General features: G+C 40.2%; 1 protein-coding gene across 1 annotated transcript in view; it reads right to left on the bottom strand.

The window, feature by feature from the left end:
• Positions 1–1342: 1342 nt before the first annotated feature.
• The window catches only part of LOC134357312 (zinc finger protein 474-like), a 35435-nt gene continuing 18923 nt past the window's right edge, over positions 1343–17854 (bottom strand). The window contains exons 3-6 of the mRNA XM_063068710.1: positions 17298–17445; positions 12959–13921; positions 8547–8727; positions 1343–1560 (exon numbers count right to left, since the gene is read on the bottom strand). Of these exons, the coding sequence (XP_062924780.1) occupies positions 1418–1560; positions 8547–8727; positions 12959–13312 (678 nt within the window). The 5' untranslated portion in view covers positions 13313–13921; positions 17298–17445 and the 3' untranslated portion in view covers positions 1343–1417. The remainder of the gene's footprint in view (positions 1561–8546; positions 8728–12958; positions 13922–17297; positions 17446–17854) is intronic.

The following is a 17854-nucleotide window of genomic DNA, read 5'->3' as shown; positions in this document are numbered from 1 at the left end:
ATAAATTCATGGCTTAGGATGACTGAAGTAAAGGGGGATGAAAAATAAATCAGAAATGGCAGCTTATTGTTATGGCAGAAATAGGGCAGGAAAAGTGATGGATTGGCATATAGATGCTGGTATATACTTTGAAGGACAATATGATTTGGAAATGGTAAAGGAGAGGTGACAATACCAAAGGAAAAATGAGAAGTTAGTACATGGGCAACAGAATTTTCAAAAAAATACAACTTGTGAACTGCAAAATTGGGGGAATCATCAAAGCAAATATTAAATTTAACAAGTCTGAAATTGGCTGATGCCTGTATTTATCACATAGGGCCCTGAAAGAGTGTGGGTGGAATTAATAGACCTTCAGCATTGAGAAGGTAAGCTAGGATTTAGTATTAAATCTCATCTCAAATGAGGCAAAGTACAGGCCAATTGGCTAATGATGTTGCACTGACCTTTTAATCTATGCCAAGATCAATCTAATCTTTTTCTCCCACATAGCCCTCCATTCTTTTTTCATCCATGTATCTAAGAGTTTCTTAAATGGCCCAAATGTATCTGCCTTTCTTACCGCCCCTGGCAGTGTATTTCACGCACTTACCACTTCGTATAAAAACCTTTCTGACATCCCCCCATACCTTTCTTCAATCACCTTAAAATTATGCTCTCTCGTATCAGCACTGCAACACCACTAACCTTTGTGTCATCTACAAAGATATGTGCACATGCACTGGCATATCATTTAATTTAGTTTGTACGATCTACTAGAGAGACAAAAACAGTGTTAATAGTCTACATTTAGAGTAGGTGCCAAATATGCAAATAGTATTACACACATGTTGAATAGCTCACAGAGAATTAATGAATTGTTTAATAGGGATGTCAGCAGAGAGGCAGCATAAAGACAGAGTTGGATAGTATCATTATACCAGGTTTACAAATGGTGTAGCAAGAAGATGAAGAGGTGTGGAGAACATTGTTTGTTGGAGTGGCTGGAACTTGAAGTACACTCAAAAAGATTGTGAGCAGCTAGAAAGAGAATACTTCGTATTTTATTTCTTGAAACAAAAGGTCATGGATTTTAAAACGATGAACTGAAACTTTGCAGATTTAGAAACTTCCATTTTGAGAGTCTCTGCTCTGATATCATCATTCCCCCATCTCTCCAATCTTTGCTGGAGTTGGGCAACGTTATAGCATGTGTTCACTGGAACAGCTGTGGAGTTTCATATCCATTTTCTGAAGCAACAATAACTGAGAAGTTGATTAAAATTTTCAAGAGTTACTAAAAGTTACAACCACTGCACAGAAGCCAGAAACAACAATTTATTTATTTTCTGCTTTATGTCAGTTTATTAGAGTAAATGAATTATCCCCGACAGTCAAGTATCATTCCTTGGTTGTTTGGCTTTATTCGGCAGCGTGATTACTTTGGTTTACATGAACGCTGGTGGACAATCAATCTGTCTGGGAGGAAAGTACGCCCACAGATGTCACAAGGCACCAGCTGGTCTTGGGAGCTTCTCCAAGCTGCCTCATTTAAAGCATCAATATCATATGTTCCTTTATCTGGAAAATTGACGGAAAGGAAAGAAATAAACGCATCATTACTATGTGCAAAACAAGTCTAATGAATATTTTAGGTGGACCATTTTAACAAGAGAAATAAAGCCTCTATATTTCATCTACTTCAAGATATCAGTTATTAATCACAAGCAATATTTGTCTATAGATTCTGACTTTTCAGTATTTATGAAGCATTTGCTTGGGGCTGTTCTGCAGAAATGAAATAGCAATTATGCACTGGCACTAATTTCTATCACTATTTCCGCAGGAGTGGTGAAGAAGGCTTTTGGTCCATTGGCTTTCATTAGTCAGGGTCTTGAATTCGGATGTTTTGTTGCAGGTATACAAAACATTGGTGAGACCACATTTGGAGTATTGTGTTCAGTGTTGTGGTCACTCTGTTACAGGAAAATTGCCACAACGCTGGAAAGAGTGCAGAGGCAATTTACAAGGATGTTACCAGGACTCAAGAGACTGGGTTATTGATAAAGGTTGATCAGAATGGGACGTTATTTCTTGGAGTGTAGGATATTGAGGGATGATGCACTCTTTTTCCTAGGATTGTAGAATTAAGAACTAGAGGACGCGGGTTTAGTGTGAAAGGGAATAAAATTAATGGGAACCTGAGCAGCAGTTTTTACACTAAGAGTGTGTCTGTACATGTTTCCAGAGGAGGTAGTTGAGGTTTATTGACAACATTTAAGAGACATTTGCATATATACATGGTTCGGAAAAGTTTAGAGGATATAGACCAAATATAGACAAATGGGACTTACTTAGGGGGCACCTTAGTCAGCATGGACAAGTTAGGACAAAATGCACAACTCACGTAAGACAATGGTATAATCACATCATATAAGACGGTAATAATAAACCTGATTCTAATTCTGGCTTGTTCCTATGCTTTGCACATAAAATGAACAAGAGATGTCAGATCACTGGATTTCTGGTACTGCCAACATCATACCCTCTCTGTTTACAAGAAATTGGTGCGGAGATATTAAGCAAGCTTTCGAAACAGTAAGGCAGTGGTGAGCACAAAGGATGCCAGCAGAAGAAGAAGTAGAAGATGAGAAGGCCAATATTGTGCTCTGGAAAATATCAGCCTGGGCTACATGAACATTGAAAGTCAGATTCCTTGGTCCTAGGTGTTTACAAGAAGGATACTTGCAGGACATTACATAAATGTGCGGGCACAGGGGATGATATATGAGATGCAGTAGATATCAAAGCACACAGAGTCTGCCAGCTATGATGCATAGATTTTCAGAAACATTTAGGATGGTGTATTGGCAATCTGAGTATTTCTCAGATTTCCTTACTACATTGAAGGAAGGCATTTGACCCACTGAATCAGTGCTGGCTCTCCAAGCATTCCCTCACTTACTTATCTGTAACCTATTCTCTCTCAGATTCCCATTAATTGCCCTTTGTTTCCTGTACCACTCACAAGCAGTAGGAGTCATTTATGTGGTCAGAGAACCAAACAACCAGCACAGCTTGAGATGAGGGGAGAAACTGGAGCATTCAGGTTAAATGCACATAACCATAGGGAATACCTACAAACTCCACACATTGAGCGAAGCAGCAGCACTACCTGCTGTATGTTTGCTGACAAAAAAAGGCATAAGGATGAAAGACCAAAAGTAAAGATAAATATTTGGTATAAATTCCATGTTAAATATGTTCCATATGGATGTCTTTTGAAATAAAATTGCTATTGTAGAGAATGTAGTAGAATGTGAGCTATTTAAATCCATGAGAATCCTCCCACATGGCTGTTTTTAAAATTATCTTATTGTGATGTTGGATCCTTTCTTCTTGTTCCACGGGCCACTGTTTGAATGTTCTGAACAGACCTGACCTGTTGAATCTGGTCTTCATCAGACCAGCTGTTGTGCGTTATTCATGACAGTTAAACTTCTAGGATTCAACTGAATCGCTCACATTCCACAGTATAACTAACTGATTCTTCCAACTAAGAAGAGGGTAAGTTGGAAATCTATTGATGCACAAGGGAAGCTGGTTCCATTTGACCTTATTTGTAAATAATTTCGTCTGTGTTGATTCTCAGTGACATTGTACAATTATTTTCATTGAAATATATCAGAATCCATGCAAGCAGAGTTAAACAGATCAAAAGGCCAACACAATTTCTGTGCATTGTCAACAAGATTAATAGAACAATAAAGATCACACTTTGTGTGACTATCAACTAAATTCATTTTAAAGAGACGATGATGTGGAGTTTGGTTTGGATCCATGGATACAAATAACTTGGTGGCGGAGTGAATTTGTCAGGATTGGGGATGAAGTTAATAACAAAGGGAAAGGTGTGCCAGCTAAAACTATTGCTTGTTGCTCATTGCAAATTGTAATCTTGATGATTATTTGCTTATTATGCTACTACAAAAGTGTATAAAAATGTAAACTTACTTGTGTAGAATGTGTTTATATTTGGTTTTGATTTAAAAATGTAATAAATCTTTTCTTTAGCTTATACAGTCCTAAAGATTGAACAATCATTTACTGGATTGAAAAAAAACATCAATCACCAGCTTTTGTTGATTGGTTGGTTGGCTGGTTGTGATTCAGAACTTGCACCAAGACAGTGAGCAAGTCAGCCTATTTTATATAACCATGCCTCCCACTACTTGTGATCTGAATTTTCAACATCTGCAATGTTGGTTCCCTCATCAGCTGTGGTTTTGATCTTGCACTAGAATGCAGAACATCAAAGGTACTAACATATGAAGTCAATTCCTTAGTTTTTAGAGGTATTGCCAGTAACGTTGCATGTAAGGGAAATAATTAGTGGCTAACAGCTTAATACAGAAGTGGATTGAGCCTTGCATGGTGAGATTTAATTTCCTAACATATTCATTTTAAAAGTAACAAATAAACTAACCAGTCTGAAGGCTGTTTTACATGCATTGGGTATCTGAATAGAGTTAATAATCAAAGGAAACACAGCTTTAGCTGCTGAAACAGCTGTCTTGAAATCAGAGACAATGTGATAGGAAAGCACATTTCATACCGACCGCACCATCAAAATATTCCTGGATGAAATGTTGGAAAGTGAGCAAGTTACACAATGAAGAAACCTTAACCAATTTAGACAGAAAGATCATGATGTTACAGAAATACCTCTCTCATATATCCTTTAAGTGAAAAATAAAATGATAAAACTGTGATTTAAGTGATATGGAAAGGTAAGGTTCATCACATAAGCAAGAGAATATGAGGATGAAAAGATATTGTATGAACCATATAAAGAGTCTTCACTAGTCCACAATGTAATAATGAAAAGGGGGAAGGCAAATAATGGCTTAATGTGTTTTAAAGTTTGTTGTAATATATAACCAAGAGCAAAACAGTGGGACACTTAGGACAATGTATCAAAATAGATGTAGAAAGTAAAATATCTGCTATTGAAGTTAATCAGATAATCATTTGTAACTCCTCTGCAAATGAAGCAGACCATACCTAGATAACATTCAGGCATGGGCACAGAGTGATAAGTGTACCATTAATCTACAAGACCATGACTTTCTCTAACAACCTTCCCTTGACACTCAGTGGCATGACCCCCACCATCAACATTCTCACGCGCACAGTTGACCAGAAATTCAAATGGATCAGCAAGGAAAGTAAAACAAGAACAGGTCGGAGGAAGCAAAGGGTCTAATTAATACAGTGACAGGAGAGTGGATGGTAGGGTAAGTAAACAAGTGTTTGTGTGGTAATTTTTAGAATCTGACAAAGCATCTGGGGACTGAGGTTCTCCCAATATTTAAGAGGAATCTGGACAAACATATGAATCATGAAGACATTGAAGGTGGCAAACTATGTGCCAGAGATTCAGATCAGTATAGATGGTTACTCAGTGATCAGCACGGACATGGTGGGCCACAAGGTCTGTTTCTGTGTTGTTTGAGCCCATGGCGAATTGAGTGTGAAAACACGAGGAAGTCTGCAGATGCTGGAAATTCAAGCGACACACACAAAATGCTGGTGGAATGTAGCAGGCCAGGCAGCATCTATAGGAAAAAGTACAGTCGATGTATTGGGCCCAGACCCTTCATCAGGACTAACTGAAAGAAGAGATAGTAAGACATTTGAAAGTGGGGTGGGGGAGATCCGAAATGATAGGAGAAGACAGGAGGGAGAGGGATGAAGCTAAGAGCTGGAAAGTTGATTGGCAAAAGGGATACAGAGCTGGAGAAGGGAGAAGATCATGGGACGGGAGGCCTGGGGAGAAAGAAAGGGGGAGGGGAGCACCAGAGAAAGATGGAGAGCAGGCAAGGAGTAATTGTGAGAGGGACAGAGAGAGAAAAAAGGGGGGGGGGAGTAATTAATAAATAAATAAGGGATGGGGTAAGAAGAGGAGGAGGGGCATTAACGGAAGTTAGCGAAATCAATGTTCATGCCACCAAGTTGGAGGCTACCCAGATGGAATATAAGGTGTTGTTCCTCCAACCCAAGTGTGGCTTCATCTTGACAGTAGAGGAGGCCATGGATTGAGATATCAGAATAGGAATGGGACATGGAATTAAAATGTGTGGCCACTGGGAGATCCTGCTTTCTCCGAAATCCATGGCTTCTGCCACCAATTTGGAGGAGTGTAACATGCACATGGGAATACCATCACATGCAGATTGTCCTCCAAGTCACACGCCACCCTGACTTGCCAATTCTTCATCATCTAACCCAGCAGGTTTGTGGGAATGTCTTCAAAGGATCTCCAGTAGTTCACCACTATCTTCTCAAGTTCAGGGATGGGCAACAAATTTTTTTCCTTTTTTCCAATAACCACCAGATCCCAAAAATACATTTAAAATTTTAATAAACTTGTTTTAATTCTATCCAAAGACAACAGGAGAATCTATGAAGGGACTGGTGATAGCTGTTAATATGAGTGACTTCTGCGCATATGGAAAACCACATATTTAGCTCAATTAATTTATAACGTTCATAGGAATTATCACCCTTTCATCAGTAGATCTACTTTCATATTATCAGTTCACCCAGAAATTTACTGACCACAGCTTTCAAGTACACACTGCAACATAAAGCATCTTTATTTTCTCATTGCATTGTTGCTTCTTGGCTTATTACTAGTGCCCAAAGGTAACATATTGCTCTTTGTTTCCACAAGACTTCGCCTACGTACAAGTATATCTTTCCTTATAAGTTTAAATGCTGGAGCATATTATAAGTAAAATATAGACACCGAAGATACATGCGCCTTCCTTCCACGTTGGGATTTCGTGTTGCTCATATAATATGTGCTGTGTAACAGGGATATGGTTGGGACAGTGAGAACAGGTATTTCAAGCAACAAAATGGCAGGTGTAGTACCTACCTGAAGACTTCTAAAGATGAGAAGTAGATTGGTTGCCCAGTAGTCCATAAGACATAGGACAGAATGAAGCCAACTGGCTCACTCAGTCTGCTTTGCATTCCATCATGGCTGATTTATTATTCCTCTCAACCCCATTCTCCTGCCTTCTCCCCATAACTTCCAACAACCTTAATAATCAAGAACTTATCAGCCTCTGCATGAAATATACTAGTGGCTTGGCCTCCATAACTGTCTGTGGCAATGAATTTGGCAGATTCACCATCCTTTGGCTAAAGTAGTTGGTGCTTGTACTGGTTTTGAATGAAGCAGGATCTGGGATGATTGGCAGGATAGGAAAAGAAATGTGTACAGCTGGAGAATACTGCCAACAGCACCTTTAATCTTAGAATATCTTATATAAATGTGGAACCATTGTTTAAAAGGATAGGAAAAAACAAGCCAGGAGACCACTGGCTGATGAATCCGATATCAGTGGTGGGTGATTCTGAAGAGAAGGTAGGATTCGGTACAGTTACCATTGCTTTGTGTGTGGAAATTCAGGTCCGAAAGATCTCTGCAGCACACACAAAATGCTGGAGGAACTCAGCAGGCCAGGCAGCATCTATGGAAAAGAGTACAGTCAACATTTCAGGAGAAAACCAAGCATTTTGTGTGTGTTGCTTCGATTTCCAGCATCTGCAGATTTTCTCTTGTCTGGAAGATCTCTTGTTCTTTCAAGGAGGTAATTGGGGTAGTGCATGGATGTTGTCTGTATGGAATTTAGCAAGGTCTATGACAAGATCCCTCATGGCAAGCTAGTTTGGAAGATTAGATTGTATGGGATCAATGGGGAGATAGCAGATTGAATTTAGTGGTAGGAAGCAGAGGGTGATAGTCAACAGTTATTTCTTGGTCTGGATGCCTCTGCCTATTGGTGTATCACAGGATTTGGTGCTGGGACCTTTATTGTTTGTAAGTTATACAAACAGTTTGGATGTAAATATACAGGGCGTGTTTATAGAGGTAAGTTTCTGGATGGTGCTAAAATAGGTGGTATGGTAGTGTAGAAGGTTGTGAAAAATTACAGAGGGGTCATGATCAGCTGGGTATGCTGGCTGAGGACTGGCACATGCCTTTCAATTAAGATAAATATGAGCTATTGCTTTATGGGAGATCAAACCAGAGTTGGACTTGTACAGTGAACAATCGGGCCCTGGAGAGTCTTATGGAACAAAGGGGCCCATGAGTTAAACTACATAGTTCACTGAAAGTGGCATCACAGGAGCATAGGGTGGGGAAGGTGGTGTTTGCTATGGTGGCCTTCCTCAGGGCATTAAGTACAGGAGACAGGAAGTTATGTTACAGTTATCTACTTTCTGAAGAAATTTTACACATTTAATATACAGCCAATTAGGTGGAAATTTCAGCTTGAGCTATGAAAATATGAATATAAACCCATTAAAATCAAGCTGCCCAGAAAAGATAATTTGACACAGGAAGAGTAACTTAATGACGTGTGTCAGAAACGCCTTTTTATAATGGAACAAACTATTCAGAATCAAACCCAAAATGCTGATATCTTGCCATCACATTTTAATCCTGTTATAACAGAAACATTAAGTAACTAAATCTAATGTGCACCTACCCTTTATAGGCCTGACTTCAGGTTTTTTGGGTTCAGGCCTCCCGAGGTGCTTTGGAAGCTGGTCATTTTCAATGTGCCATTTTTTTAAGCACTGGGGCTCATGGATACTTATTGATGTCGTTCCATATTCTCGACCACAAATGTAGCAGAACACTGTTTGTGGACGTCTAGCTGCTGATGGCTAGAGACAATTGTAAAATGTCAGTCTCCTAATACTAAACAAAATGTACTGTATTATTCAAAAGCCACGATGCATTAAGAGTATGGACTTGGGACTGAACTAAACTGGGCAGTAATATTTCGACAGCGCCAGTAGATTTGCGTGCCTTACACTTCCCAACCTAAACAAAACCTTCAGATGGCAAGACCAAACAATGACGTGAATATACACATTTCATTGGATGGCTTTGTTAATAGGTTCAAACGCATACACTTCCATATTGTTGTAGCAACAGACTAGAGTGGAATAATTAAGTCAGATTATTGTTGTAATAGTTGAGGAGTAATTCCATACACTGAATTAATGACTAAACAGTGAGTAAGCATGTCAACTTCTGTTTTAGCAGAAATATGCATGAACCTACAAGTTTAATGATGGTAACACTGCAGTAGATCTGATCTCAGACAATGATGAGTTGAATTACATTGAAGGAGATAGAGAGCTTAGTAACGTGATGTCATGACAGCAACCCTTCACCTTTCCTCTGTCAGCAAAACAAAAGAAAACAGAATTGACTTCAGAATGGAGATTGATCCACATGCATGTGGATCACATTAATGGCGTTAAGGTTGAGAGAATGCAGAGCTTCAAGTTCCTAGCAGGGAACATCATCCTAGCCTGACCTGGTCAAACCATGTAGATATTGCAGCCAGGAAATCTCAGTACTGACTCTATCAACTACTCTACTTCCATCAACACACATCAAAGTTGCTGGTGAATGCAGCAGGCCAGGCAGCATCTCTAGGAAGAGACTCTGCCACTCTACTTCCATAGGAGGATATAGAACTTTGACATGACCCTGTTGACTCTTACCAATTTTTATCATTGTACCACAGAAAGGATCTTATCTGGATGCAGGACTGCTTGGTATTGTAACTGCTCTGCACTTTACCAAAAGCAACTGCAAAACACACAAAAAGCTGGAGGAACTCAGCAGGCCAGGCAGCATCTATGGAAAGAGTACAGTCCATGTTTCGGGCCGAGACCCTTCAGCAGGACTGGAGAAAAAAAAACAAGAAGAGTAAAGTTAAAAGGTGGGGGAATGGGAGGGAGAAACACAGGTGACAGGTGAAATCGGAAAGGGGAGTTGAAGTAAAGAGCTGGGAACTTGATTGGTGAAAGAGATAAATGGCTGGAGAAGGGGGAATCTAATAGGAGAGGACAAAAGGCCATGGAAGAAAGAAATGGGTGGGGAAACACCAGAGGGAGTCGATAGGCAGTAAAGGAGATATGGTGAGAGAGGGAGAAAGGGATGGGGAATGGTGAAGGGGGTGGCCATCACCAGAAGTTTTGAGAAAATGATGTTCACACCATCATGTTGAAAGCTACCCAGATGGAATATAAGGTGTTGTTCCTCCAACCTGAGTGTGGCCTCATCGCGACAATAGAGGAGGCCATGAATAGTGATCTTGGAATGGGAATGGGAAGTGGGATCAAAACGGGTGGCCACTGGGAGATCCTGCTTTTTCTGGCAAATGGAGCATGGGTGCTCGGCAAAGCAGTCTCCCAATCTACAGTGGGTCTCACCGATATACAGGAGGCCACACCGGGAGCACCGGACTCAGTATGACTCCAACAGACTCGCAGGTGAAGTGTCACTTCACCTGGAAGGACTGTTAAGGACCCTGGATGGTAGTGAGGGAGGAGGGCAGGTGTAGCAAATGTTCTGCTTGCAAAGATAAATGCTAGGAGGGAGATTAGTGGGGAGGAACAAAAGAATAAGGGAGTTGCGTAGGGAGCGATCTTTGCGGAAAGCAGAAACTGGAGGGGAGGGAAAGATGTGCTTGGTGGTGGGATCCCATTTGAGATGGCGGAAGTTGTGGAGAATTATGTGCTGGATGCGGAGGCTGGTGGGGTGGTAGGTGAGGTCAAGAGGAACCCTAGCCCTGGTAGGGTGGTGGGAGGATGGAGTGAGAACAGACGTGCGTGAAATGAAACAGATACGGTTGAGGGAAGCGTTGATGGTGCAGGAAGGAAAGCCCCTTTCTTTGAAGGAGCAGGACATCTCCTTCATTCTGGAATGAAAAGCCTCATCCTGAGAGCAGATGCGGCGGAGACGGAGGAATTGAGAGAAGGCATTTTTACAAGTAACAGGGTGGGAATCAGTATTGTCCAGGTAGCTGTGAGAGTCTGTGGGTTTATAATAGACATCAGTGGATAAGCTGTCTCCAGAGATAGAGGCAGAGAGATTGAGAAAGGGAAAGGAGGTGTTGGAAAAGGACCAGGTAAATTTGAGGACAGGGCGGAAGTTGGATGCAAAATGGATGATGTCGGCGAGTTCCTCACGGGTGCAGGAGGCAGCACTGAGGCAGCTGTCGAGGTAGCGTAGGAAAAGTGGGGACAGTCACCGGTGCAGGCTGTTCCAATAACCGACAAAAAGGCAGGCATATCTGGGGCCCATGTGAATGCTCATGGCTACATCTTTCATTTTAAGGAAGTGGGAGGAGCCAAAGGAGGAATTATTAAGAGTGAGGACAAGTTCCACTAGATGGAGGACAGTGGTAGTGGAGGGGAACTGGTTGGCTCTGGTGCCCAGAAAGAAACGGAGAGCTATGAGGCCGTCCTGGTGTGGAATGGAGGTGTACAGGGACTGGACAGCTGTAGTAAAAATAAAACAATGGGGGCCAGAGAACTTGAAATCATTGAAAAGATCAAGTGTGTGTGAAGCGTCACGGATGTAGGTAGACAAGAAACTACAGAGTTTTGGACATAGCTCAACATATCATGGAAACCACCTTTCCTCTATAGACTCTGACTCAGCCAGCATAATGAAAGACTTCGTCCACCTCTTCCATTAAGTAGAGAATATAAAAGTTGAAAGTATGTGCTCACAGGCTCAAGGATAGCTTCTGAACTGCTGTTATAAGACAATTAAATAGTTCCCTGGTACAATAAGTTGGAACCTTGACCTCACAATGTACTTCGTTGTGATTTTGCACTTTATTGTTTACCTGCACTGGACTTCCTCTGTAACTGTTATTGTTTTACTTTGTTCTACCTCATTGCACTTTATAATGGTTTTATCTGAATGAACAGTATGCAAAACAACTTATCTCAGTACATGTGACAATCATCAATTAAAACCTAAAACCAGAAACCAAAAAACCTTGTTGTCATTTAAACAATGTATAAAATATATATATTAATAAGTTCCATGTGGATTTTTTTGTGTTTCCTCAGTGGTCCACTATTTGTATGCGACTCTCTGTAAAATGATCCTTCAAAGTTTCTCATCCTTCTTGTTAATGAAAGATCTATTCTTCAAACTAGGACAAACAAGTTTTGGGAAATTTTCCTCTAACTTCCTTGTGTTTCCCATACTTTTTCTGACATATGACTTCCTAATCCCTGTTTTTAGGGGGATTTCAGTACTTCTGTTATGTAGGTAAATGTCAGAGGGGAAAAAAGGCAGTGCACTTGTACTGAAGGTGCCAAGTGCAAGTCCTGCCTGGGTCACAAAAGGATTCCGTACCTGCAAAGTGATTGCAAACTACCAGTTTGCAAGTAGGAAATGCAGCCCCGAACTGAGCAGAAAACACATGCAGCCGGAAAATCCATCCCATTAGTCTCCCAAACACTCATGTACATATTATGGGCTGTACATAAGACAGGCGTTAGTATACTAGGGAGTACTTGTAGGGGGTTGCAGCAGGTGGCTAAGGAAATGAGGAAAGCACAAAAGCTTAGAATTCTCAGTTTTATTTCAGAGTATATTTAATAGTTGAAGTTCTCCAGCATACAATCATTTAATATCAAAGCCCATCTATGTTTACATTCGACTACTTATAAATAAAAAAAAGGAATGGACTTCATCATTCTGCTAGGATTTACATCAACTAGCAATTATTTAGCAATGTCATATGTAAGTTGTTCCAATCTTTCTGATTTGGAGATTTGCATTCTCAATACCCAATTTGCAGTAACTGATATCTGATGCTATACCACCCTGCTGCCCATTATTCAACCCTCTTGCACAATTAAATGACACCCTGACTATCAACATATTGAATTAAGATCCTTGTCCTCAGACCCACTGAAGTCTTTGGTCACCTTATATTTACAATCTTTTGCTTCTTTAAGTGCAACAGCATCCTCTGGATCAGGCTTTCTGTGTACTGTTCAATCATTCTGCTTTTCTTTGACCTGAGAATATATTGGAAGTACTTGTTAGAAGAGGTACTGAAACACTTACAGATTCGTAACTTGTGCTTGACTGAGGTATTTCCGATGATGCGCCTCCATGAGTTGATTTACAGCTACTTTGGTGCACAGAAAGTTGATCAGGTGGGAATGTCCGACCACAGTTTTCGCAGGGATTGAGCTGGTCATTTCTGCTTGTGAATAGTGCTGTGTTTGCAACATTATCATCAAGTGAACCACCTACTTTTACAGGCTCTGGTTTTTTGGGTTCTGGTCTTTGTTGGTGCTTTGGTAATTTCTCATTCTCAATCCGCCAGTTCGCCAGGCACCGAGGCTCATGAATGACAATTGAATGCAATCCAAATTGCTTACCACATATGTAACAAACCCTCTGAAGTTTTGACATTTCTTTTGTTTTCAAATATCTTGAACTACTGTTGTGGAAAGTTTTTCAATTAAAATTCTTGAATGATAGTTGACAATTTGCTATGGATATCCAATAAATCCTGACGAAGGGTCTCAGCCTGAAACGTCGACTGTACCTCTTCCTATAGATGCTGCCTGGCCTGCTGCGTTCACCAGCAACTTTGATGTGTGTTGGTTAAATGATGATGATTATATGATTTGAGTTTTTATACAAATAGATCTTCGTGTTTAAATCAATGTGAAGGTAAGTTTAATGAGTCAATTATGTCTCCACATGAAGATGTCCTATAGCTTATCTTTTTATCCGTTTGCTTCCTTTTAAAGCTTGATCAAGAATTGGGCATCAGGTAAGAGTCATCTTTTTCCACAATTCACACATGCAGATAATTGTCTGCACTTAGAGTGATTCGTCAAGTGATCTGTTTTTTTCAGAATTTGTAGCGGGGATGTAAGGTCCTGAGGCTTCATAGAGAATGTCTGAGAGAGATACAATGTTTTATTGGGAAGCAGTATCTTTTATAATTATCACATGGTATTTACAGAACGTTGTTTCGTTCCTCTTGAGAAATTCATGCAACACAGTTTAAGCCTTTGAAAGTATAAAATAATTTAATTAACATTTTTATGATCAATGGAAACATTAAAAATTATCAAAAGTATATAAAGCGTCTCTTGTATATTATACATATTTCTATATTAATATTATTTGATTTTGTTTATGACTGATTTGAGGTAGGGCAGAATCATTTGGAAATTATTAAACAGTTTCTTTTCATTTTAACTTCAAGCGGGAGCTTTTCTGAAATATGGTCTTATGGACTACTATCACCCAATTCACCCCATTTGAAATTACCTTATCCAATTATGAGTCTTCTACCAGAATGATACAATAGTCACAGAACAGGTCATTTAACCCTTCAATTTTGTGCCACGGTTCTAGATGAGCACTGTGCCTTTCCCGCTCAAGCAATTTTGTTTCTTTGAAATATTGATCCAATTCTCATTTGAAAGGAATGACTGAATGTTCCTCTATTAACCTGTTACATAATACATTCCAGATGCTAATAGTTCACTAATTTTCCTTTTTTGCTTGCTTCAGTCATCTTAACTTTATGTCTGGTTCATAATTCTTCAACTAATTGGAACCATTTCAATCCATCCTGCCTGGACTCCTCATTATTTTGAGCATCTCTGTCATATCTACTGTCAATCTTCCCAAAGAAGAGCAACTCATTTACTCTTTCCCTATAATATTAACCCATTATTACTCCAGTATATCATTACTAACCTTTCATATCCTTCCTATTGTGGAATTGCTGGAATTGGAATCAATGCTCCTTTTGTGGGATAACTAGTAATTCATGGTAGCACATCAAAATTTCATATGCAGATAAATTAGAAACACAAATAATAATTATGGTGGAATTCTTACAAAGTATAAAGGACCAACTTCTAACCCAAGATGTAAAGCGTCTAAAAAAAGGATTTGCTATTGGGAACGAAATAGAACAAGTAAAAGTAAGGAGATATCTAAACAAGAGGGAGTTTTAGATGAAAGAGAATGACATAATTATGATAAAGCATAATTTTGAGTAGCTGAAAATAAAACTAAATAGAACTACAAGAAAATAGTCAACAATATTGACAATCAATAGTGAGGAACATTTAAATATTTTTCAACTGCATACAGGAAAATTATATTCCACTAAAGCAGGTGTCTGCAACATTTTATGCCATGGACCAATACCATTAAGCAAGGGGTCCATGGATGCCAGGATGGGAACCTCTGTACTAAAAAAGGAAAAGAAAATCTAACACTCACTAAACTCTTTGGAAGAAAAATGTATCAGGGAACAATGAAGTACAAGGAAAGAGGTGCACAATACACAGATATGAAAGGATTGCACGATAAGAGTAAATACAGAGGATTGGGAAAAAAGTCAAGAACAGTTCTGGTCACCTCATTACAGGAAAGATGTGGATGCTATAGAGAGGGTGCAGAGGAGATTTACAAGGATGCTCAAGCAACACACATCAAAGTTGCTGGTGAACGCAGCAGGCCAGGCAGCATCTCTAGGAAGAGGTACAGTCGACGTTTCAGGCCGAGACCCTTCATCAGGACTCTGGGTCCTGACGAAGGGTCTCGACCTGAAACGTCGACTGTACCTCTTCCTAGAGATGCTGCCCGGCCTGCTGCGTTCACCAGCAATTTTGATGTGTGTTGCTTGAATTTCCAGCATCTACAGAATTCCTCGTGTTTACAAGGATGTTGCCTGGATTGGTGAGCATGTCTTATGAGGATAGATTGAGTGAACTTGGCCCCTCTCCTTGGAGTGATGGAGGATGAGAGGTGACCTGATAGAGGTGAGGTGTATATGATGAGAGACATTGATTGTGTGAATATCCAGAAGCTTTTTCCCAAGGCTGAGATGGCTAACATGAGAGGGCATAGTTTTAAGGTGCTTGGAAGTAGGTGCACGGAGTTTGGGGGGGGGGCGGTGTCAAAAGTAAGTTTTTTACACAGAGAGTGGTGGGTGTGTGGAATGCACTGCCAGCGAATGTGGTAGAGGTGGATACAATAGGGTCTTTCAAGAGACCCTTAGATAGGTACATAGAGCTTAGAATAATAGAGCGCTACGTGGTAGAGAAATTCTAGGCAGCTTCTAGAGTAGGTTACATGGTTGGGACAACATTGCGGACTGAAGTGCTTGTAATGTGTTGTAGATTATGTACAGAGGTAATTCTAATCTATTAGGCTAAGTAATGGTATTAGTTGTTAAGAAACATAGTAACAATAGTTTCCATAAATCTCTTCTGGACCATTTCTTCTGGTCCAAAATGTTGTATGTAAGCCTATGTAAGACTGGTAGTAGAGTAAATACTGAAAGGCTTTTATTAACAGTAAAATGGACCAACGTCCATGCTGAATATCTGTCCTGGACTGAGGGAGAAGCAGTGACACAATCAGCTTTATTCAGGGATCTGTGGGAGGAGCCACAGGAGCAGTCAGCAGAGGGGCGTGTCCAGGCGTGTCCAGGCATGTCCAGACAGGTAACCCAGTTACAACCTATATACATGGTTTACCATAGTGTCTAGATTTAAAACTAGAAGGTTATAAAGAATAATTATTCAAACCCAAAGAGGGAAGAACCCCTGATCCAAATGGAGTAAATAGTGTTGATGTACTTAGGGGAAGGCAGGGCAAGCTCCTGAAGAAAAGAGAATAGAAGGCTACACCAATTGATTTAGATGAGGAAAGCTCACAGGAAGCTCCAAATGCTGTTTATGGTATCCAGTATAATACTTGTTTTTATACTTTAAGCCTCAGACCCTGTGAGCTTCATTTTTTCACTTTCTGATTTTGCTTAGCTGCTGTCAAATATTTATACATCCATATCTATCTGCACACTCATTAATTTTGGAAATGCACCATTTTAATTTTCTTCCCAACGGTATGTATGTCTTTTAGTATTACATGTCAAAGGCCATATTCAGTCTATGTGCATATAAGACCAACGTTTCTTCCTCACTATACAGTATATAGCTTTAGTGCCCTCTCCAAATTCTGTAATTTTTCCTGTGTACGTGGAAATTCAACCTCTATGACAGAAAAATCAGCAAGTCCAAAATGGAACAACATCTCCCAACTTTCCTCCACACCAAAACAAGAATTCATCAGCACTGAAAAGGTGAAAAAAATCAGGGCTATGGCAGAGCTTGAGGGGGTGCGGATTGCTTTTGACACCCTCCTGCTCTCTCTAATTCCTTAACTTTCTAATTCTGCATCTCTGTAAATGAGAAACTCCAGGCTAAAATATGAATGTTTGGGTCATGGGGTAGCTATATACTGAGGATTTGTTAGTAGGACGAGATACAACAAATGTCAACGTTGCAATCACTCGAAGCATCTAATATTTCACAGCGTGCACAAATTACTAACCTTGTTCCTTGCATAGTTCACTGACCTTACATCACTATCTGCTTCCAGCCATTGCCTCCGTGCGTCCCATGACAAACCGTGAGCCCGCCGTCGAATCTGCCGCTGGATTCCACCAGCGGCTCGCCAGGCATAGGGAGGCACTCACAGCAACCATTGCGCTTCCAGGTCGTTCCCTAGCAACATGATTAACACAGCATGGTTATCCACAAGGGGAGCAGGTTGCAGAGAATGCAGGACTTCAAGAAGGCAAACATAGTGGGCTCCGGTTACTTTGACCGGGGGCAAGGTCCTTGTTTACTGACAGATTTGATCTTAACTGTTTTGTCAGAAATGTTTGTAAATATTTTATGCTTCAGTAAATTAATGTGGTCCATATCTGGGGATGAGTGTAGGTTTATAATACTACGGGTTGCAATACTAGTTGTGTGATTTAAATGTACGGTGAGGACATTTGCGAAATGGCAAGAAGTTCAAACAGTAGCATAAAACGAGCATAATACATTCTCGGCTGTGTGTTAAGCACAGAATGTGAGTCGGCATTAACATGAAATACAACCATGCACTGAGGAACCTGCTGATAAT

The sequence above is a fragment of the Mobula hypostoma genome, chromosome 16, assembly GCF_963921235.1.
Source record: "Mobula hypostoma chromosome 16, sMobHyp1.1, whole genome shotgun sequence".
Taxonomy (NCBI): Eukaryota; Metazoa; Chordata; class Chondrichthyes; order Myliobatiformes; family Myliobatidae; genus Mobula; species Mobula hypostoma.
This window is presented reverse-complemented; position numbering and strand designations above follow the sequence as displayed.